The following is a 23,984-nucleotide window of genomic DNA, read 5'->3' on the forward strand; positions in this document are numbered from 1 at the left end:
CTTTCTCGCCATATGCCCTTTTCTTCCCTCTCACCAATTTTAGCTCCTAAATGTTTATAGGGAATAATTTAGTTAATGTGGTAAAATGAAATATATATGCTATAATCTTTATTATTAACTTTATAATTGAATTTCTACTTCCTATTTTAACAACTGATACTTGCTTTTGTGATACATTGAATCCCCAAAATCCTTCAATATCTTCATGCATACAGGTGATCTTTCTCTGAATTGGTAATTTTGAGGCAGCCTAAATAATTTTTACTATAAAATGCTTTTCTGTTTGTTTCATCTCAGTATAAACTACAAGAATGAGAGAAATTTCAGCACACATCCCCAGCATAAACTATTTAAGGAGATTTTTACAGCCTTGGTGAAAAACAGACTCATATGCAGGTAAGATTGTCCCAGGAAAGAAAAAGACATTTACCCAATAGCATATTTTATATATCTTATTTCTAGCGTATGATTTGAAGCAGTTTACAAGACTGAACATAGCATGCTCAAAGGGCAAAACAGAGCACAGACCATTTTGAAGGAGGTGAATGAATAGGCATTGCAGATGACCTCATTTAAATCACTCTGGTTAGGCCTGAATTTAGCTGAATTTTATGATAGACAGGCAAAATGAGAAAACACGCAAGTCACACTGTTTTCCTTGTCTTGAGTTTGGATTCTCAGAAGGCATTTATTTCAGAGACATTTGGTAGCACTGTGGCCAGCCTCCTCATGGTATAGGTTTGCAGTCGATAACAAGTGCTGATTAACTGAGCCTCCTCATCCTGGACCTCGGGGAAAGGATGGGGTGAGATATCCAGTCACAGCCCGGGAATGACATCTCTTCTCAGGACCAGATCAAATGTTCTTTCCTTTGCTCTCCTTTGTCTTAACACAGGTGCAGTGTGGTGCTGTAGAGAAGGGCTCACTAGCAGGTCCTCGAGATTCTCTCTAGAAAATTCCAGGGGTTTTCAGTGAGCCATTGACTGGTGCTGGATTGCAGTCAGGAATGAATTTTCTCTCTGTTCTGGGTTGTTTGCAGTGAGAACTATGCTGCTGCCAGACATTGGGAGCAGACTTTGTTGGGAGAAGGAGGCTCCCAACATCCTTCATGGTCGGACATGGCCTTATACTCTTCCCGGGAGGCCCAGACTCTCTCCCCACAAGCACTGGCTGAAAAGCCCATGAAGAACCTTGAATCTTCTCCATCACTTTGGGACTTGATTGAGATATCTGAATTCTGTCCCAGTGAGATGGGAAAAATTACCCTTATTCTCGAAAATAGGAAAAATCTTAATAATTTAATGCCTGACCAAAGTAAAGCTCTGACTTGGTCCAGTGCTGTAGGTGACTGTAAGTAGAAAAGCATCCCTAAATACAGTCTAAGTTGTGGTCTAATGATTTGATCTTTTGGATAGGTTATTTAGTATTGCATATTTATGTACTGGACAGTGACTGCCAAGTACATTGGTTTAGTTTAAAACAATCCAAGGTTGGGACTGCATCTGTCATGCCTTTTTACTTGGTTTAAGCAGAAGATTATTAGAGTTGCTCCGATGACACAAGACGCCTAGAATCTTTACGAAGGTTATGTAATTTGGTCACAGCTCAGCTCTTGACAATATACTCAAAGATTGTTAAAAGATTAATGACCATTACAAAGGACCTGATGTTGTCCTAGACTGTTTCTTCTTGAGCTTGATGAGAGTAGAGCAATGGTTAGTAGCAGAGTAATTATGCCTGAAATGGTATTGGAAAATGAAGTTCTTTAATTTGTTTTGAAGACAGCTATCATAGACTCCTCAGGGGATGTCCAGTAGGCCATTTGTCAAGTTGGTACTTTGGGTGAAGGCAGAACATTTCCTATATTAAGGATGTAGAGACCATACTGTGTCTCTGCGCTGAAAGCACTGGGTGCAGGAATTATTAGGAAAAACAGCTGGGTAAGGGTTGGCATCCAGCAGTTGAAAGAGATCTTAAAAATTCTAAAGTCAAGAGATCTCTTGTCAGGACTTTTTCAGATTCTTAATGATTAATGAGGCATCTTATATTGGATGGAGTTACTGGCTTGCAACATGATCGGTCCCTGGAAATCTTTAAACCAGGAAGTGATGATTATAAATGTCTTTGCTTTCATAGTAGGAGAAGGAATTTAGCAATGTTGAAGATCAAGAGCATCCTTTTATGTCATCCTTTTGCTGCTGAGAGGTTGTTTTGTTCAGTTCTATTCTAAAAGCAGGGTTGGGTAAAAGACGGATTAAGTATAAAGGTCTTCCATTGTTTCTTACCCCAGATAACCTCGTTTGTTTGGTCAGAACTACCTTTTTTTGTTTCTTTACCCTCTAGCTTTAGACTAATAGAAGAACTGCATCTCAGGGCCTTTCCTGGTATAGCTTCCTATCCCCTTTCTTTGTGAGCATCAGATTTGATGTTGCCTGGAAGTCTTGGATTCAATTCAATAAACAAATTATTGATCACCACTATGTGCAAGGAAGAGAGGGAGCACATGGTGGACAAGGAAGAGAGGGTGAAAATACAAAGATGAGTAGGACATTTGGTCCCTTTCTTCCTAGGGACTCACTCTGACCAGCCAGTTACCCAGCATCTCAATACAAAGAAAATGTGATAAATATAAACTGTATTAAATACAACCAAGGGATGGATGAGATTGCAGGGGTGGGGGTGTGGTCTTTGGTCCAATTCTGGTTATAGATAAGGTTAGGCATATTCTGGATGTTATGCTGTTCAAGTTTACCCTGAGAATATGGCTGATTGGGAATTTAGTCTCATCTACTTATGCCCAATTGACATTCTTCTTGTTGTCCCTCTTCTATTTCACTTTCCCCAACTGCAGTCTCCCCTAAACCACACTTCTGGATGCCACTTTTTCTGGTTTTTTTCCCTAAGGTTGACCTGTGATTGAGCGTTTGTTCTCAGAAATAAAATTGCTAAGCAGCATCTGAAATGAGACAAGAATTGTTAACCCAAAGTTAGATAAGGCAAGATCTCACGGTAGATCTCAAAGGGCAAGTGCTGAACCTGAGGTTACTCTGGGTTACACATGGCAATGAATCTTGATGTGTGGCAGGGTATGGAAATGAATTTTCATCTTCTAACTTTTCTTTCTGCCCTAAGATCATTTGTCCACAGTAGAGTCTGCCATTAGAAAATATACACACCTCTTTTTCATCTCATTTGCCTGTGCAGGAAAGCACAAAGGGTTATGAGGTTGTGTAGGGAAGTAAAAATTGTTACAAAGCTGACACATTTCCCAGTTAACTGACTATGTATACAATCGGCCTCTATTCCAGTATCTCTTTTGTGTAACTGTTCCTCCGAGGCCCCTGTCAGTCCATTCCCTTCTGATTGCCAGCTGATGTGAAGATTCTGTAATATAATACAAGTAAAACATAATCTAATTTGTGAAATGAACTAGGGAATCTTGCTAAAGATGTAGAATCTCATGAAGTTACTGAAAGTGATGGTGCTGAACTGGTGGGATCTGACAGATGAGGCCCTCCCAGAATCAGATGGCTTGACAGTTGTAGAAGTTACAAGGAAGGTGACAGGATGGAACTTCAGAAAAGCATGTTTTGAATAGCAAAGTATAGGAGAGGGCATTAGGAAAAATTGATGGATATTTCTAATATATTTGCAGAAATGAACCTCTTTTATGCTGCAAAAGTGAAAAGTAAATTCGAGGAAATTGGATCATGTTATATGACTTTGTCAGAAAACGTATGCCAGAAAGTGTCAGCAGAACCCATTCTTGCTTTGTTCTAGTCATTAGGGCAGAGTTGCATTATAAGTTAAATTTTGTTAAATGTAAGATAAAATATATCTAAGTTTCATGGTTATTTTTTAAAATAATATTTTAATTACATCTTGTCCTGTGCTATTTAATATGAAATTTGGAGTTATTTTAAAGTGGGTTCTCGGGAGTTCCCTGGTGGTCTAGTGGTTAGGATTTTGGGCTTTCACTGCCATGGCCCGGGTTCAAGCCCTGATTGAGGAACTGAGATCCCGTTAGCCAAATGTCACAGCCCCCCAAAAAGAATAAATAAAGTGGGTTCTCTTTGGGGTACTATTATCCCAGAATTGCCAGGATATCGCCTCTTCTCCCACCTGTAACTTTTGTAGAGGTATATTCCAGGTTCTCTAAGTTCCGTTAAAGAGAACTACCTGGTCTAATTAAGCATGACTTTATTTTTTTGCCCAAAAGTGCAGTCACATTTCTGATAAAAACAAGTTGGCATCCTTATTATTTTACATCACATTTCCTGAAATATCTGCTGCAAATTTGCAATATTTTGGAAATGGGTCTATAGGAAGTCTAGATTGGGAAGCTATTTACACTCTCTACGGGAGCTCAAGAACTGCTTGAGCTAGGGGAAAATATCTGGTCCAAATCATCAAAATCCTGTTAAAAAGTGCTATTAAGTGTTCTGGGAGTGTCACAGAAACCTCTAACCAAGAAGGCCTACATAGTTATTTGTTTGCTAGTCATACAGTGGTTGTCCGTGTCCACACGAGGACCAAGGTCATAATGAAAGTGAGTCGTCTTTGGAGCTTTACCTGATCTTCAGCCTTGGCTCTCTTGACCCCATCACAGCGGATGAGAGGAGAGGACAAGAAGGTCGGCAGCAGCAGCAATCTCTTCAGTGTCTCGATTAAGTTCTTAAAATTATACAAAGTTGATGGAGAGATGCTTTTCCTGTGATTTTATCTCATCAGGTTGTAGAGAGGCCAGTAGGGGCCTTTGAAGACTTCCTCCTCACCTAGAAAAAGAGAAGCCTGGTCCCTTTGGTAAAGTCTGTCAGATAGTTCAAAACTTCCTAGAGAATTGTAAATCAATTATACTCCAATAAAGATGTTAAAAAAAAAACTTCCTAAAGAGATCTTCAACTCAGACCCACAAATTAGATAGAGATAAAGGTTCATTAAGGTCTCCAACATCTTAGGGTTGTGTCTTTAGGTACTTAAAAAAATCTGATGGTCAGGGTAAAATTCCTTTTCTGCTTCACAGTTTTCTTTAAGGTCTTTTTCCTTCTTGGCCTCATCTCTCACTCCTGCCCAGTGCATCCTTTGGGCTCACCAAGGTCAGACTGAACCCTTTGTTGTTTCTTGGAAAGTTACTCTCTCTCTTGCCTCTGAGCCTTGGTCCCTGCTCATCCTTGCCTGAAGCCTGCCATCCTCACCTCTTTGCCTTCCTAGCTGTTCTGGCCCCTCAAGTGGCCCTGGGCCCGTGTCACTCCCACCACACCCTGAGCTGAGCTGAGCTGTTGGAGAACAGGGCTTGGGTCTTTTATCCCCAACTCAAGCCATTGACACTGGTTTTATTGGGGAGTGTGGAGGCTGAGAGTCTTCATAAATTTGAATTTCTTTGCATTAAATTCTTTTTATCACTGTAAAAAATTTGAAAAACACAGAAAATTATAAAAAATGAAAATTTACCCTTTATACCGCTCTTAGAAATAGCCACATTAACTCTTGCTACATTTCCTTGTAATTTTTAAAAAGTATATGCTTTTTTACTTCACATATGTGAGAGATTATTATGCACATACAAAACTGTATGTGCTTTTTTAAATTTTTATTTTATTTTTTATACAGCAGGTTCTCATTAGTTACTACATTATACATATTAGTGTATATATATATATGTGAATACCAATCTCCCAATTCATCCTGCCACCACCACCACCACCCCTCACTTTCCCCCCTTGGTGTACATACATTTCTTCCCTACACCTGGTGTCTCTATTTTTGCCTTGCAAACCGGTTCATCTGTACCATTTTTCTAGATTCCACATATATGCATTAATATACAATATTTGTTTTTCTCTTTCTGACTTACTTCACCTTGTATGACAGTCTGTAGGTCCATCCACGTCTCTACCAATGACCCAATTTGTTCCTTTTTATGGCTGAGTAGTATTCCATTGTATATATGTACCACATCTTCTTTATCCATTTGTCTGTCAATGGGCATTTAGGTTACTTCCATAACCTGGCTATTGTAAACAGTGCTGCAATAAACATTGGGGTGCATGTGTCTTTTTGAATTATGGTTTTCTCTGGGTATATGCCCAGTAGTGGGATTGCTGGGTCATATGGTAGTTCTATTTTTAGTTTTTTAAGGAACCTCCATACTGTGCTCCATAGTGGCTGTATCACTTTACATTCCCATCAACAGTGCAAGAGGGTTCCCTTTTCTCCACACCCTCTTCATCATTTGTTGTTTGTAGATTTTCTGATGATGCCCATTCTAACTGGTATGAGGTGATACCTCATTATACTTTTGATTTGCATTTCTCTAATAATTGGTGATATTGAGCAGCTTTTCATGTGTATCTTGGCCATCTGTATGTCTTCTTTGGAGAAATGTATATTTAGGTCTCCTGCCCATTTTTTGATTGGGTTGTTTTTTTTATAATATTGCATGAGCTGTTTATATATTTTAGAGTTTAATCCTTTGTCCATTGCTTCATTTTCAAATACTTTCTCCCATTCTGAGGCTTGTCTTTTCATCTTGATTATAGTTTCCTTTGCTGTACAAAAGCTTTTAAGTTTCATTACATCCCATTAGTTTATTTTTGTTTTTATTTCCATGACTCTAGGAGGTGGGTCAATAAAGATCTTTCTGGGCTTCCCTGCTGGTGCAGTGGTTGAGAGTCCACCTGCCTATGCAGGGGTACGGGTTCGTGCCCCAATCCAGGAGGATCCCACATGCCGCGGAGCGGCTGGGCCCGTGAGCCATGGCCACTGAGCCTGCGTGTCCGGAGCCTGTGCTCTACAACGGGAGAGGCCACAACAGTGAGAGGCCCGTGTACTGCAAAAAAGAAAAAAAAAAAAAGATCTTGCTGTGATTTATGTCAAAGTGTGTTCTTCCTATGTTTTCCTCTAAGAGTTTTATAGTGTCTCATCTTACATTTAGGTCTTTAATCCATTTTGAATATATTTTTGTGTATGGTGTTAGGGAGGGTTCTAATTTCTTTCTTTTACATGTAGCTGTCCAGTTTTCCCAGCACCACTTATTGAAGAGGCTGTCTTTTCTCCATTGTATACTCTTGCCTCCTTTATCAAAGATAAGGTGACCATATGTGCATGGGTTTATCTCTGGGCTGTTTATCCTGTTCCATTGATCTATATTTCTGTTTTGGTGCCAGTACCATACTGTCTTGATTACTGTAGCTTTGTAGTATAGTCTGAAGTCAGGAAGCCTCATTCCTCCAGCTCCATTTTTCGTTCTCAAGATTGCTTTGGCTATTCGGGGTCTTTTGTGTTTCCATACAAATTGTGAAATTTTTTTTCTAGTTCTCTAAAAAGTGCCAGTGGTAGTTTGATAGGGATTGCATTGAATCTGCAGATTGCTTTGGGTAGTAGAGTCATTTTCACAATGTTGATTTTCCAATCCAATAACATGGTATATTTCTCCACCTATTTGTATCATCTTTAATTTCTTTCATCAGTGTCTTATAGTTTTCTGCATACAGGTCTCTTGTTTCCTTAAGTAGGTTTATTCCTAGATATTTTATTCTTTTTCTTGCAATCGTAAATGAGAGTGTTTTCTTAATTTCACTCTCAGATTTTTCATCATTAGTGTATAAGAATGCCAGAGATTTCTGTGCATTAACTTTGTATCCTGCTACTTTACCAAATTCATTGATTAGCTCTAGTAGTTTTCTGGTATCATCCTTAGGATTCTCTATGTATAGTATCATGTCATCTGCAAACAGTGACAGCTTTACTTCTTCTTTTCTGATTTGGATTGCTTTTATTTCTTTTTCTTCTCTGATTGCTGTGGCTAGACTTCCAAAACTATGTTGAATAAGAGTGGTGAGAGTGGGCAACCTTGTCTTGTTCCTGATCTTAGTGGAAACGGTTTCAGTTTTTCACCATTGAGAGTGATGCTGGCTGTGAGTTTGTCGTATATGGCCTTTATTATGTTGAGGAAAGTTCCCTCTATGCCTACTTCCTGCAGGGTTTTTATCATAAACGGGTGTTGAATTTTGTCAAAAGCTTTCTCTGCATGTATTGAGATGGTCATATGGTTTTTCTTCTTCAGTTTGTTGATATGGTGTATCACGTTGATTGATTTGCATATATTGAAGAATCCTTGCATTCCTGGGATAAACCCCACTTGATCATGATGTTTGATCCTTTTAATGTGCTGTTGGATTCTGTTTGCTAATATTTTGTTGAGGATTTTTGCATCTATGTTCATCAGTGATATTGGCCTGTAGTTTTCTTTCTTTGTGATGTCTTTGTCTGGTTTTGGTATCAGGGTTATGGTGGCCTCATAGAATGAGTTTGGGAGAGTTCCTCCCTCTGCTATCTTTTGGAAGAGTTTGAGAACGATAGGTGTTAGCTCTTCTCTAAATGTTTGATAGAATTCGCCTGTGAAGCTATCTGGTCCTGGGCTTTTGTTTGTTGGAAGATTTTTAATCACAGTTTCAATTTCAGTGCTTGTGATTGGTCTGTTCATATTTTCTATTTCTTCCTGATTCAGTCTCAGCAGGTTGTGCATTTCTAAGAATTTGTCCATTTCTTCCAGGTTGTCCATTTTATTGGCATACAGTTGCTTGTAGTAATCTCTAATAACCTTTTGTATTTCTTCAGTGTCAGTTGTTACTTCTCCTTTTTCATTTCTAATTCTATTGATTTGAGTCTTCTCCCTTATTTTCTTGATGAGTCTGGCTAATGGTTTATCAATTTTATTTATCTTCTCAAAGAACCAGCTTTTAGTTTGATTGATCTTTGCTATTGTTTCCTTCATTTCTTTTTCATTTATTTATGACCTGATCTTTATGATTTCTTTCCTTCTGCTAAATTTGGGGTTTTTTTGTTCTTCTTTCTCTAATTGTTTTAGGTGCAAAGTTAGGTTGTTTATTCTAGATGTTTCCTGTTTGTTAAGGTAGGGTTCTTTTGCTATAAGCTTCCCTCTTAGAACTGCTTTTGCTGCATCCCATAGGTTTTGGGTCGTCATGTCTCCATTGTCATTTGTTTCTAAGTATTTTTTGATTTCCTCTTTGAGTTCTTCAGTTATTAAGTAGTGTATTGTTTAGCCTCCATGTGTTTGTATTTTTTACAGATCTTTTCCTGTAATTGATATCTAGTCTCATAGCGTTGTGATTGGAAAAGATACTTCATACAATTTCAATTTTCTTAAATTTACCAAGGCTAGACTTGTGACCCAAGATATGATCTGTCCTGGAGAATGTTCCATGAACACTTGAGAAAAATATGTATTCTGTTGTTTTTGGATGGAATGTCCTATAAATATCAATTTAGTCCATCTTGTGTAATGTATAATTTAAAGCTTGTGTTTCCTTGTATATTTTCATTTTGGATGATCTGTCCATTGGTGAAAGTGGGGTGTTAAAGTCCCCTACTATGATTGTGTTACTGTCGATTTCCCCTTTTATGGCTGTTAGTATTTGCCTTATGTATTGAGGTGCTCCTATGTTGAGTGCATAAATATTTACAATTGTTATGTCTTCTTCACGGATTGATCCCTTGATCATTGTGTAGTGTCCTTCTTTGTCTCTTGTAGTAGTTTTTATTTTAAAGTCTATTTTGTCTGATATGAGAATTGCTACTCCAGCTTTTTTCTGATTTCCATTTGCATGGAATATCTTTTTCCGTCCCCTCACTTTCAGTCTGTATGTGTCCCTAGGTCTGAAGTGGGTCTCTTGTAGACAGCATATATATGGGTCTTGTTTTTGTATCCATTCAGCCAGTCTTTGTCTTTTGGTTGGAGCATTTAATCCATTTACATTTAAGGTAATTATTGATATATATGTTCCTATTACCATTTACTTAATTGTTTCGGGTTTCTTCTTGTAGGTCTTTTCCTTCTCTTGTGTTTCTTGCCTAGTGGAGTTCCTTTAGCATTTGTTGTAAAGCTGGTTTGGTGGTGCTGAACTCTCTTAGGTTTTGCTTGTCTGTAAAGGTTTTAATTTCTCCATCAAATCTGAATGAGATCCTTGCTGGGTAGAGTAATCTTGGTTGTAGGTTTTTTTCCTTCATCACTTTAAAAATGTCCTGCCACTCCCTTCTGGCTTGTAGAGTTTCTGCTGAAAGATCAGATATTAACCTTATGGGGATTCCCTTGTGTGTTATTTGTTGTTTTTCCCTTGCTGCTTTTAATATGTTTTCTTTGTATTTAATTTTTGACAGTTTGATTATTGTGTGTCTCGGCGTGTTTCTCCTTGGATTTAACCTGTATGGGACTCTCTGTGCTCCCTGGACTTGATTGACTATTTCCTTTCCTATATTAGGGAAGTTTTCAACTAGAATCTCTTCAAATATTTTCCCAGTCCCTTTCTTTTTCTCTTCTTCTTCTGGGACCCCTGTAATGTGAATATTGGTGTGTTTAATGCTGTCCCAGAGGTCTCTGAGACTGTTCTCAGTTCTTTTCATTCTTTTTTTTTATTCTGCTCTGCAGTAGTTATTTACACTATTTTATCTTCCAGGTCACTTATCCATTCTTCTGCCTCAGTTATTCTGCTATTGATCCCATCTAAAGTATTTTTAATTGCATTTATTGTGTTGCTCATCATTGCTTGCTTCCTCTTTATTTCTTCTAGGTCCTTGTTAACTGTTTCTTGCAATTTGTCTATTCTATTTCCAAGACTTTGGATCATCTTGACTATCATTATTCTTAATTCTTTTTCAGGTAGACTGCCTATTTCCTCTTCATTTGTTAGGTGTGGTGGGTTTTTACCTTGCTCCTTCATCTGCTGTGTGTTTTTCTTTCTTTTCATTTTGCTAACTGTGTTTGGGGTCTCCTTTTTGCAGGCTGCATGTTCGTAGTTCTCATTGTTTTTGGCGACTGTCCCCAGTGGCTAAGGTTGGTTCAGTGGGTTGAGCAGGTTTTCTGGATGGGGGGACTAGTGCATATGTTCTGGTGGATGAGGCTGGATCTTGTCTTTCTGGTGGGCAAGTTCACGTCTGGTGGTGTGTTTTGGGATGTTGGTAGCCTTATTATGATTTTAGGCAGCCTCTCTGCTAATGGATGGGGCTGTAGTCCTGTCTTGCTAGTTGTTGGGCATAGGGTGTCCAGCACTGTGCATTGCTGGTCCTTGAGTGAAGCTGAGTCTTGGTGTTGAGATGGAGATCTCTGGGAGATTTTTGCCATTTGATATTGTGTGGAGCTGGGAGGTCTCTTGTGGACCAATGTCCTGATGTTGGTTCTCCCACATCAGAGACACAGTCCTGACGCTCGGCTGGAGTGCCAAGAGCCTTTAATCCACACAGTTCAAAATAAAAGGGAGAAAAAATAGAAAGGAAAGAAAGAAAGGAAGGAAGGAAGAAAGGAAGGAAGAAATGAAGGAAGGAAGAAAGCAAGAAAGTAAGGGAGGAAGTAAGGAAGGAAGAGGAAGAAAGGGAGGAAGCAAGGGAGGAAGAAAGGGAGGAAGAAAAGGAGGAAAGAAGGGAGGAAAGAAGAAAGGAAGGAAGAAAGGGAAGAAAGAAAGGAAGAAAGAAATGCAGAAGACAAAATAAAGTAGGATAAATATAGTTATTAAAATAAAAAATAATTATTAAGAAGAAAATTTTTATTAAAAAAAAAAACTGGTCAGTCAGAACCCTAGGACAAATGGTGAAAGCAAAGCTATACAGACAAAATCTCACACAGCAGCACACACATACGCACTCACAAAAAGAAAAAAAATGGGAAAATAATAATTTATCTTGCTCCCAAAGTCCACCTCCTCAACTTGGGGTATTTACCTGTGTATTCAGGTTTTCAACAGATGCACGGAACTTCAAGTTGATTGTGGAGCTTTAATCTGCTGTTTCTGAGGCTGCTGGGAGAGACCTCCCCCTCTCCTCTTTGTTCACACAGCTCCTGGGGTTCAGCTTTGGACTTGGCCCCGCCACTGCGCGTAGGTCATCCGAGGGCGTCTGCTTTTCGCTCAGACAGGACGGGGTTAAAGGAGCAGCTGATTCGTGGGCTCTGGCACAGGCCGGGGGGAGGGAGGGGCACGGATGCGGGGCGAGCCTGCGGCGGCCAAGGTCAGCATGATACTCTGCCAGCCTGAGGCACGCCATGCGTTCTCCCGGGGAAGCTGTCCCTGGATCCCGGGACCCTGGCAGTGGCAGGCTGCACAGGCTCCCGGGAGGGAAGGTGTGGAGAGTGACCTGTGCTCGCACACAGGCCTCTTGGTGGTGGCAGCAGCAACCCTAGCTCCCACACCCGTCTCTGGTGTCTGCGCCCATTTCTGGAGCTCCTTTAAGCGGCGCGCTTAAACCCATCTTCTCGCGCACCAGGAAGCAAAGAGGGAAGAAAAGTCTCTTGCCTCTTCGGCAGCTCCAGACTTCTCCTGTACTCCCTCCCGGCTAGCTGTGGTGCACTAACTCCTTCAGGCTGTTTTCATGCTGCCAACTTCAGACCTCTCCCTGGGATCCCACTGAAGCCCAAGGCTCAGCTCTCAGCCCCCGCCTGCCCCAGCGGGTGAGCAGACAAGCCTCTCGGGCTGGTGAGTTGTGGTCGGCACTGATCCTCTGTGCGGGAATCTCTCTGCTTTGCCCTCCGCACCCCTGTGGCGGCACTCTCCTCCGCGGCTCCGAAGCTCCCCCCGTCCACCACCCGCAGTCTCTGCCCGCGATGGGGCTTCTAGTGCGTGGGAACCTTTCCTCCTTCACAGCTCGCTCCCACTGGTGCAGGTCCTGTCCCTATTCTTTTGTCTCTGTTTATTCTTTTTTCTTTTGCCCTACCCAGGTACGTGGGGGTGTTTCTTGCCTTTTGGGAGGTCTGAGGTCTTCTGCCAGCGTTCAGTGGGTGTTCTATAGAAGCAGTTCCACGTATAGATGTATTTCTGATGTATCTGTGGAGAGGAAGGTGATCTCCACATCTTACTCTTCTGCCATCTTCTCTCTTTTTTGCATTAATTTTGAATCCTGCCAATTTACCAAATTCCTTGATTAGCTCTAGGAGTTTTCTGGTGACTTCTTTTGGATTGTCTGTTTATAGCATCATGTCATCTGCAAACAGTGACCGTTTTACTTCTTCTTTTCCAATTTGGATTCTTTTTATTTCTTTCTCTTCTGATTGCTGTGTCTAGGACTTCCAAAACTATGTTGAATAATAGTGGCGAGAGTGGACATTCTTGTCTTTTTCTTGATCTTCGAGGAAATGCTTTCAGTTTTTCACCATTGAGAATGATGTTTGCTGTGGGTTTGTCATATATGGCCTTTATTATGCTGAGGTAGGTTCCCTCTATGCCGCCCAATTTCTAGAGAGTTTTTATCATAAATGGGTGTTGAATTTTGTCAAAAGCTTTTTCTGCGTTTATTGAGATGATCATATGGTTTTTCTTCTTCAATTTGTTAATATGGTGTATCACATTGATTGATTTGCATATATTGAAGAATCCTTGCCTCCCTGGGATAAATCCCACGTGATAAAAGTGTATGATCATTTTAATGTGTTGTTGGATTCTGTTTGCTAGTATTTTATTGAGGATTTTTCCATCTATATTCATCAGTGATATGGTCTGTAATTTTCTTTGTTTTGTAGTATCTTTGTCTGGTTTTGGTATCAGGGTGATGGTGGCCTTGTTGAATGAAATTGGGAGTATTCCTCCCTCTGCAGTTTTTTGGAAGAGTTTGAGAAGGATGGGTGTTAATTGTTCTCTAAATATTCGATAGAATTCACCTGTGAAGCCGTCTGGTCCAGGACTTTTGTTTGTTGGAAGATTTTTAATCACAGTTTCAATTTCATTACTTGTGATTAGTCTGTTCATATTTTCTATTTCTTCCTGGTTCAGTCTTGGAAGCTTATACCTTTCTAAGAATTTGTCCATTTCTTCCAGGTTGTCCATTTTATATGCATAGAGTTGCTTGTAGTACTCTCTTATGATGCTTTGTATTTCTGTGGTGTCTGTTGTAACCTCTTTTTCATATCTAATTTTATTGATCTGAGTCCTCTCCCTCTTCTTCTTGATGAGTCTGGCTAAAGGTTTATCAATTTTGTTTATCTTCTCAAAGAACTAGACTTTAGTTTTATTGATCTTTGCTATTGTTTTCTTTGTTTCTATTTCATTTATTTGCGCTCTGACCTTTATGATTTCTTTCCTTCTACTAACTTTGAGTTTTGTTTGTTCTTTTTTCTCTAATTCCTTTAGGTGTAAGGTTAGATTGTTTATTTGAGATTTTTCTTGTTTCTTGAGGTAGGATTGTATTGCTATAAACTTCCCTCTTAGAACTGCTTTTTCTGCATCCCATAGGTTTTGGATCATCGTGTTTTCGTTGTAATTTCTCTCTAGGTATTTGTTTGTTTGTTTTGCGGTACGTGGACCTCTCACTGTTGTGGCCTCTCCCGTTGCGTAGCACAGGCTCCAGACGTGCAGGCTCAGTGGCCATGGCTCATGGGCCTAGCCGCTCCATGGCATGTGGGATCTGCCTGGACTGGGGCACGAACCTGTGTCCCCTGCATTGGCAGGCAGACTCTTAACCACTGCACCACCAGGGAAGCCCTCTCTAGGTATTTTTTGATTTCCAGTGATCTCTTGATTATTTAGTAACATATTGTTTAACCTCCATGTGTTTCTGTTTTTTATGTTTTTATCCCTGTAATTTATTTCTAATCTCATAGTATTGTAGTCGGCAAAGATGCTTGAGATGATTTCAATTTTCTTAAATTTACCGAGGCTTGATTTGTGACCCAAGTTGTGATCTATCATGAAGAATCTTCCGTGCGCACTTGAGAAGAAAGTGTAATCTGCTGTTTTTGGATGAAATGTCCTATGAATATCAATTAAATCTGTCTAGTCTATTGTTGTCATTTAAAGCTTGAGTTTCCTTATTAATTTTCTGTCTGGATGATCTGTCCATTGGTGTAAGTGAGGTGTTAAAGTCCCCCACTATTATTGTGTTACTGTCGATTTCCTCTTGTATAGCTGTTAGCATTTGCCTTATATATCGAGGTGCTCCTATGTTGGCTGCATATGTATTTGTAATTGTTATATCTTCTTCTTGGATTGATACCTTGATCATTTGTAGTGTCCTTCCTTGTCTCTTGTAACATTCTTTATTTTAAGGTCTATTTTACCTGATATGAGTATTGCTACTCCACTTTCTTTTGATTTCCATTTGCATGGAATATCTTTTTCCATCCCCTCACTTTCAGTCTGTATGCATCCCTAGGTCTGAAGTGATTCTCTTGTAGACACATATATATGGGTCTTGTTTTTGTATCCATTCAGCGAGCCTGTGTCTTTTGGTTGGAGCATTTAATCCATTCACATTTAAGGTAATTATCAATATGTATGTTCCTATTGCCATTTTCTTAATTGTTTAGGGTTTATTCATTTATTTATTTATTTTTGGTTGCATTGGGTCTTCCCTGCTGTGCACAGGCTTTCTCTCGTTGCAGAGAGTGGGGGTACTCTTCGTTGTGGTGTGTGGGCTTCTCATTGTGGTGGTTTCTCTTGCTGTGGATCATAGGCTGTAGGTGCATGGGCTTTAGTATTTGTGGCTCTTGGGCTCTGGAGTGCAGGCTCAGTAGTTGTGGTGCAAGGGCTTAGTTGCTCCAGGCATGTGTGATCTTCCTGGACCAGGGCTCAAACCTGTGTTCCCTGCACTGGCAGGCAGATTCTTAACCACTGCGCCACCAGGGAAGTCCCTTAGGTTTGTTTTTGTAGGTCCTTTTTTCCTCTTGTGTTTCCCACTTAGAGAAGTTCCCTTAGCATTTGTTGTAGAGCTGGTTTGGTGGTGCTCAATTCTTTTAGCTTTTGCTTGTCTGTAAAACTTTTGATTTCTCCATTGAATCTGAATGAGATCCTTGCTGGGTAGAGTAATCTTGGTTGTAGGTTCTTCCCTTTCATGATTGTAATATATTGTGCCACTCCTTTCTGGTTTTGTAGAGTTTCTGCTGAGAAATCAGCTGTTAAGCTTATGGGAGTTCCCTTGTATGTAGTTTGTAGTTTTTCCCTTATTGCTTTTAATCATTTTTCTTTGTCTTTAATTTTTGTCAATTTGATTACTCTGTGTCTGTGTTTCAGCATGATTCACGTTGGGTTTATCCTGCCTGGGACTCTCTGCGCTTCCTGGACTTGGGTGGCTATTTCCCATGTTAGGGAAGTTTTCAACTATAATCTCTTCAAATATTTTCTCAGGTCCTTTCTCTCTCTCTTCTCCTTCTGGGACCCCTATAATGCAAATGTTGTTGCATTTAATGTTGTCCCAGACGACTCTTAGGCTGTCTTCATTTCTTTTCATTCTTTTTTCTTTATTCTGTTCCACAGCAGTGAATTCTACCATTCTGTCTTCCAGGTCACTTATTCATTCTTCTGCCTCAGTTATTCTGCTATTGATTCCTTCTACTGTATTTTTCATTTCAGTTATTGTATTGTTCATCTCTGTTTGTTCTATAATTCTTCTAGGTGTTTGTTCTTTAATTCTTCTAGGTCTTTGTTAAACATTTCTTGCATCTTCTTGATCTTTGCCTCCATTATTTTTCTGAGGTCCTGGATCATCTTCAGTATCATTATTCTGAATTCTTTTTCTGGAATGTTGTCTATCTCCACTTCATTTAGTTGTTTTTCTGGGGTTTTATCTTGTTCCTTTATCTGGTACATAGTCCTCTGCCTTTTCATTTTGTCTGTCTTTCTATGAATGTGGTTTTCATTCCACAGACTACAGGATTGTAGTTCTTCTTGCTTCTGCTCTCTGCCCTCTGGTGGATGAGGCTTTCTAAGAGGCTTGTGCAAGCTTCCTGATGGGAGGGACTGGTGGTGGGTACAGCTGGGTGTTGCTCTGGTGGGCAGAGCTCAGTAAAACTTTAATCCACTTGTCTGCTGATGTGTGGGGCTGAGTTCCCTCCCTGTTGGTTGTTTGGCCTGAGGCAACCCATCACTGGAGGCTACAGAGTCTTTGGTGGGGCTAATGGTGGACTCTGGGAGGGCTCATGCCAAGGAGTACTTCCCAGAACTTCTGCTGCCAGTGTCCTTGTCCCCATGTTGAGGCACAGCCACCCCCCACCTCTGCAGGAGACCCTCCTACACTAGCAGGTAGGTCTGGTTCAGTTTCCTATGGGGTCACTCCTCCTTCCCCCTGGGTCCTGATGTGCACACTACTTTGTGTGTGCCCTCCAAGGGTGGAATTTCTATTTCCTCTGGTCCTATCAAAGTCCTGCAATCAAATCCAGCCAGCTTTCAAAATCTGATTCTCTGGGAATTCCTCCTCCCATTTCCAGACCCTGAGGTTGGGAAGCCTGATGTGGAGCTCAGAACCTTCACTCCACTGGGTAGGCTTCTGTGGTATAATTGTTCTCCAGTTTGTGAGTCACCCACCCAGCAGTTATGGGATATGATTTTATTGTGATTTGTGCCCCTCCTACCACCTCACTGAGGCTTCTCCTTTGTCTTTGGATGTAGGGTATCTTTTTTGGTGAGTTCCAGTGTCTTCCTGTTGATGATTGTTCAGCAGTTACTTGCAATTCTGGTGCTCTTGCAAGAGGGAGTTAGCACACGTCCTTCTACTCTGCCATCTTGAACAAATCTCCTCAACTGCATATGCTTTGATGCAGAGTAGAATCCTTTAGAATCTTGTCTTTTTGTCTCCCTTTTGTTCTAAGTTTCACAACATTAAATGTAGAAAGGAAGAAAATAAGCTTGTAGGCCTCAAGCTGATCCCTAACTTGGAGGAAATATCTAGCTCTTACATGTTAATTTCTCCTAAAATGTTATTTAGAGTTTATCCCAAAATTAAATTGTGTATACACGCACACTATATGTATATATGCACACACAAAAGTGTCATCCAATTAGAGCTGGAATGGACCCTGAAGACAAATCCATTCCACCTCATATGAGAGATCCAGTAGCTGAGGGGATGAAGCACAACCTTGACTGGTACTGTGTTCTCCTCCGCCTTGCTGATTCCCTGGTTCTTTATTAGCCAAAGTATTGGGTTTGCCAAAAAGTGCCTTTGGTTTTTAAGAAAAGATAAAAGACACATTTTTCATTTTCACCAAGAACTTTATTGAACACTGTATTCACCCTTTTGTTCCACTACCTTCTGCCAGTTTTCAGGCAACTTCATAATTTCATCTTCCCAAAACTTTTTAACTTTTTGAACAAAGAACTGTTCCAAGTGCCTTTTACAGTCTTCCAGGGAATTGAAATTTTTTTCCATTAACAGAATTTTGTAAAGACTGATATAAATGGAAATCTGAAGGTGCAATGTCCTGTGAATATGGCGGTTGAATCAGAACTTCCCAGCCAAGCTGTAACAGTTTTTGCCAGGTCATCAAAGAAACATGTGGCCTTGCGTTATCCTGATGGAAGATTGTGCATTTTCTGTTGACTAATTCTGGATGCTTTTCATTGAGTGCTGCTTTCAGTTGGCCTAATTGGGAGCAGTACTTGTTGGAATTAATAGTTTGGTTTTCCGGAGGGAGCTCATAATAGAGGACTCCCTTCCAATCCCACCATACACACAACATCACCTTCTTTGGATGAAGACTGTCCTTTGGTGTGGTTGGTGGTGTTTCATTTTGCTTGCCCCATGATCTCTTCCATTCCACATAATTGTACAGTATCCACTTTTCATCACCCGTCACAATTTATTTTAAAAACGGAATGTTTTCATTACTTCTAAGTAGGGAATCGATGTGGAAATACAGTCAAGAAGGTTTTTTTCACTTAACTTATGGGGAACCCAAACATCAAAGTGATGAACATAACCAAGCTGGTGCAAATGATTTTCAACGCTTAATTTGGATATTTTGAGTATCTCCCATGTGGTAAAATGTTGATTTTTCTCAGTTAATGTCTCGATTTGATTGCTATCAACTTCAACTGGTCTACTCAGCTGTGGAGCATCGTCCAAAGACAAATCACCAGCACGAAACTTAGCAAACCACTTTTTTTTTTTTTTTTTTTTTTTTTTTTTTTTGTGGTACGCGGGCCTCTCACTGTTGTGGCCTCTCCCGTTGCGGAGCACAGGCTCCGGACGCACAGGCTCAGCGGCCATGGCTCACGGGCCCAGCCGCTCCGCAGCATGTGGGACCCTCCCGGACCGGGGCACGAACCCGCATCCCCTGCATCGGCAGGCGGACTCTCAACCACTGCGCCACCAGGGAAGCCCCGCAAACCACTTTTGACACGTCCGATCAGTCACATCACCTTCTGCATACACTACACAAATCTTCTTTTGCGTTTCAGTTGTGTTTTTACCTTTCTTGAAATAATAAAGCATAATATCCCGAAAATGTTGCTTTTTTTCTTCCATCTTCAATATTAAAATGGCTACACAAAAATTCGCCAATTTTGATGTCTTTTTTAAAATGCATGCTGATATGACAGCTGTCAAATACAATCTAACAAAATTGTTTCGGATGAAGTTAAAGACAACTAAGTGCTACTAGAGCCATCTTGTGGAAGAAACTGAACAAACCTTTTGGCCAACCCAATATGTTTAAAATTGGTTTTCAGGTTTGCCCCACAGAAAGGTGTCACTTGAGTAATTATGTTCTCTTTTTTCTACTATTTACTACTGCTTCTTGTGAAACTCATTCACTTGGATGTCTAACAGGCATGAAATTAAAATGTTCCCACCTTCCCAGGAAAGGACTGCTTGCTGGCCACACATAAGCACCAGAACCTGTTTTAAACTTGACTGAATCAGTAAGTGACAACTTCCCATCAGTACATGAGCTTCTGAGAGCCAGGGAGTAAGCTGGAACACATTCCAGGAACCCCCTTTCCATGGCTAAAATCAATCAGTCCCCTGAAACCCCCCACTTATGAAAGTCCACCTGTTCCTGAGCTCTTCTATCAGCTTTGCTTTGAGAGACTAAAGTACAGCTCTCTCCTGATATAAATTAGTATTTTCTTTCACGTATTGATTGGTGGACTTCTTTGGGCATCTCAAAGCTAACATCTCTAAAACGGGACTTTTGATTTCTTTTACTCAACTTGCCTTCCTCTCAACTTTAGTCTTTCCCAGCTATTAAGCTAGTCCTAGCTGCCACTGTCTCTTGCTTGGACTGTTGCAGTGGGCTAACTGGGCTCCTGGCTTTGACCCTTGACTCCCTATGGTATGGTGTTCCTAACAGCACATCCAAAAGGTTCTTTTCAGAATTTCTGTCACATAATGTCAGTCCTCTGCTTAAAGCCTTCCCGTGACTTTCCAGAATAAAAAGTCGAAAATCCCTATTCCTATTCTACAAAAGACCTACAGAACTGGCTCCTACCACCTCTGTAACTTCAGCTCCTATTTCGCTGTCTTTGCTCAGTTTGTTCCAGCCCCCAAGGGCTTCCTTGTGCAAACCAGTGCACTCCTGCTCAGGAACTAGATACTTAACTCTTTAGCTGTTCTGACCTTGACTCACTTCTCTGTTCACTCAGATGCTAACCCTATCGGAAAACCCTTCTCTGACTCTCCTAAAATAGCAGTCTCAGGACTCCCTAAACCCTTAACTTTAGGGTTGTTTTTCTCTGGTCACCACCTGATGTGCAGTTTTGTTTGTTTGTATGTGTTATTGGTCTTATTTCTCTAAATGGTAACCTCTGTGAACACAAGGGCATGGTTTTGTCCAGGCTGTAGTTCTGGGCATGTAACAGTGCCTCGCTCCCAGTAGGTGATCAGCAAATATCTGAAAGCATTCAATCTCTGAAACTTTCACCAGCCATGGAGAAGAAACAGCTAGAACAGTCCTTTCTACTCAATATCTGTCTGACTTTTGGGACCAACATAACGAATGGGATGGACCTCTGATGGGGTGTCTCTTCTGGGCCAGGTTTAATGAATGACACTACCCATTAAGAATAGTGGAACAAGTCAGTAAAGATTCCTTGAATACTCATGTATAATTCATTTCTTCACATTTTCTTATTCTTTTTAAGTTTTACATGTCTATTTTGATGTGAATTTTGCTTTTACAACTATCCAAAAAAATAGGGCTCTGTTGTATGAATTTGAGGTAATATTTATACTGAAACAGGTTTGAATTTCTCCACTTTTAAATTTTTAGTGAAAGGTGGTAGTTTTTTGGTGGTGGTTGTTTTGTACATTAATGAGAAGGGCAATCTAAATAACACCTCCTTTGAAGATGCTGCTTTTTCTGGGTGAGAGCCAGCTGAGGTTGTGACCTCTGGCATTTGCATCAGCCCCTGGATGGAGTTAACCCCAGACCGTGTGACTCTCAGTGCTCAGTCCTGCAGCTTTGTGACTCTCACATCACATACTGGTTTCTTCGACTGCATGGGAAGGTGAAACCCCAACTACCCTTTCTCTTTTCAAATGCTTTGTCTCTGGTGGTACCATTTTTCCTTCTCTTTTTTTATACTGATTGCAGAAAATGGCATCTGATGCCGAAAGCAATGTGGCAAGTGGTCATGGACAAAGGCCTTGGGGCCTGGTCATACTGCCATGTGGTAATAGTCCTGTGAAAGCAGTGGCAAAAGTTCAGTCACAAGAGGGGATAAATATTTGCCTGGTCATGAATCTGCTGCTGTGCAGCTGCTCTATTGGAACACAGCCTCCAGGGAAACACTGTCTTTGCCGACAGACAAGGTTTTCAGAGCTACCTCAGGAGACCCCTCACCACTGTGTAGAACATGCCTGCCCCCGCAGTAGATGTATCTAAGAGCCCCTTGCTGTGCCGGGTGGAGGTGGGGGATGTGAAAGCCCTGGCCTGGGAGTCAGGGCCCAGCTCTGCTACCTATGCGTGCTCTTGGACCCATCACCTGGCTCCTCCTCAGTCAAACAAAGGCAGCCATCTTTAGAGTCTGTCATTATTATTCTCTGTAATCCTCTGCTTACACTAGACTCTGTGTTTCCTAGTCCCCCGACTCTTGGCAAACAGAGCTTTATATCACCTTACAGAACATGCCATTCCCCATGAATAGCAGAGCTCCAGCCAGTGAGCCAGGTCCTTGGGTGAGGGGGGAGGTTGAGGGCTGGAAGCCATGGAGGGAACAACTGCTCCTCAGAGGTCAGCGCTCAGAGGGGAGGCCCTGCAGGACCCAGACACCAGGAATTCTATTTACATTTACAACAGGCCAGAATCATACAGACATATTAATAGCTTTGGGCCACAGTTCCTAAACTGTAGAACAAAAAAATGCCATTTGCTTGGAACAGAACTCTGAGACTTTTCTGGAGCTCCTCATTTGTTTACACTCCTTTTATGGTAAAAACAAAGCAAAAACCATTCCAGAATTCTTTTTCCTTTCTCTCTCTTTTTTTTTTTTAAGAGGTAAGAAGAAACAGAACAAAAAAACCTTTTCATGTTTAATGTGAAAAAACATTCGAAAGACCATGGACTTTCCTCATGTAGATTGTATATTCTTAACAGGAAAAATTTCAAGTACACACATATTTGTAGTGTGAGTCATCTCTCAATATGTCCCATGGCTTCTCCTCTTAAATAATGAAGAGCAGCCAACATTAAACCTCAGGAGGTTACCAGCAGCTGTTGCAACTGGATCATTATTCCTGTTAGATCTCTGGGATGTAGTGTCTGCACTGCACTGCAGGCTACACGCTATCTTTAGCTGACCCCAGCACCTGGAAGGGAAAATAGTCATGCGCCATCCCTCTACTTATGAGATTAAGGGTATTCTCTCTATAATAGGAGCTTAAGAATAACCACATCCTTACAAGTGTTCCCAGAGGTGATTGTTTTAAATTCAAAATGTACTTCAAATTTGCATTATTTTTCCCAGTACAAGGAACTTAGGATGAAATATAGTGCAGCTTCCCACTGTGGCCTTGGGTAATTCTGCCTGGCTGCAGGCCTTAGATGGGTTGAGTCCTGCCTTTATTTTCAGAAGAAACTGAGCTTTGCCTCCATAGCAGAGGTGTCACTGTTGTGGTGCCCTGGTTATAGGAGGGCTGTGATGTTGCTGGTGGCTGTGGCAGGCAGCTCTTGCCAGGAGCCTTGGTGATGGCAGGAAGAGTGACTCCCAGCCAGTGATGTTCTTGGGACATCTTGCTCAACCTCTATCTGTAGAGCCAGGCCTCTGCTGGGGGCTCTAATTTATAAGAAGCAGTCAAACATCCTTGGGAATATAAAGCTATGGGAAAAGCATATTTCCAACTTCCTTCCCATGAGCTAAGTTAGTAGATGGAAGGAACAGTGAGTGGCTTGGGGCGGCGTGTAAGGGGGCTGGGCTGGGGGTTGACACCTCCAGTAACAGGAACCACAGATGTTTGGCTTGCCTTCTAGGAGGGTGTGTCTTGTGCACTCAGGTCTGAGATGGGCAGGTTTGGGACAGTTGAATTTCTCAGGATTGTGGAAGAGTCAAAGCTGAATTTCCCACCAAACGTCAAGGATCAATATCGGACAAGCCAGGCAAGGGTTGGCTCGGGACTGCAGCTCAAGTAAATGCTCCACTTGACTGAGGGACAGATCTTTAAAGTATCCTAACTTTGCTGGATGTACAACCAGTTTAGGTGTGGAGGTGGGAGAGGGTGGGAGATATTATGTGGATTCTAGTCCAAAGTAGCTTCCATTATCTTTCTCTGTTTTTCTTGGCTATGTATGAAATAGCAGACACATTTTGTTTTAGGTTTTTGTTAACATTTGCACCCAGTGCCACTGTTGGACTAGTTTGGCTGTGTAAGACGTGTCACCTGGTAGGGAATGACTTCTGCAGGTGATGCAGGCAGGTCCAGTGCTTGGCAGTGCTCAGACCCCCTTCCTCACCTCAGGAGTCCAGGCTGTGCTGTGTTGCTGGCTTCTGCACCTTGACATACACTTTGGTTAGAACAACTGCATGTGACTGGCCTCATGTCATGTTGGAGGACATCTGTATAGTTGTATGGGAGGTTCCAGTGTTAAAAAGTCACAGAAGTCTGCTTCATGGGAAGTACCAAAGGCACAGGTTCCCAGCCCAGCCCAGCCATGTTATGAGAGGGTCAGTGTGTCTGAGAGAGCATGGGTGGGGGCAGTGGAGAGTGGGGGGAATGAGGTCTGAGAGGCACTGGGGAGACCGGGTCCTGTAGGGCCTCAGGGGCCATGAGGACTG

General features: G+C 41.2%; 1 protein-coding gene across 13 annotated transcripts in view; it reads left to right on the forward strand.

Annotated features, from left to right (window-relative positions):
* Positions 1-23,984, forward strand: part of NEK10 (NIMA related kinase 10) — a 312,063-nt gene that overhangs the window by 32,559 nt on the left and 255,520 nt on the right. For 7 of the 13 annotated variants that reach the window (XM_067005868.1, XM_067005869.1, XM_067005872.1 and 4 more), the window contains one exon: positions 298-396. The exons of the other annotated variants lie outside the window; for them this stretch is intronic. In XM_067005868.1, coding sequence (XP_066861969.1) covers positions 298-396 — 99 coding nt within the window. The remainder of the gene's footprint in view (positions 1-297; positions 397-23,984) is intronic. 13 annotated transcript variants of the gene reach the window in all.

This window comes from Kogia breviceps, chromosome 10, assembly GCF_026419965.1.
Source record: "Kogia breviceps isolate mKogBre1 chromosome 10, mKogBre1 haplotype 1, whole genome shotgun sequence".
Taxonomy (NCBI): domain Eukaryota; kingdom Metazoa; phylum Chordata; class Mammalia; order Artiodactyla; family Physeteridae; genus Kogia; species Kogia breviceps.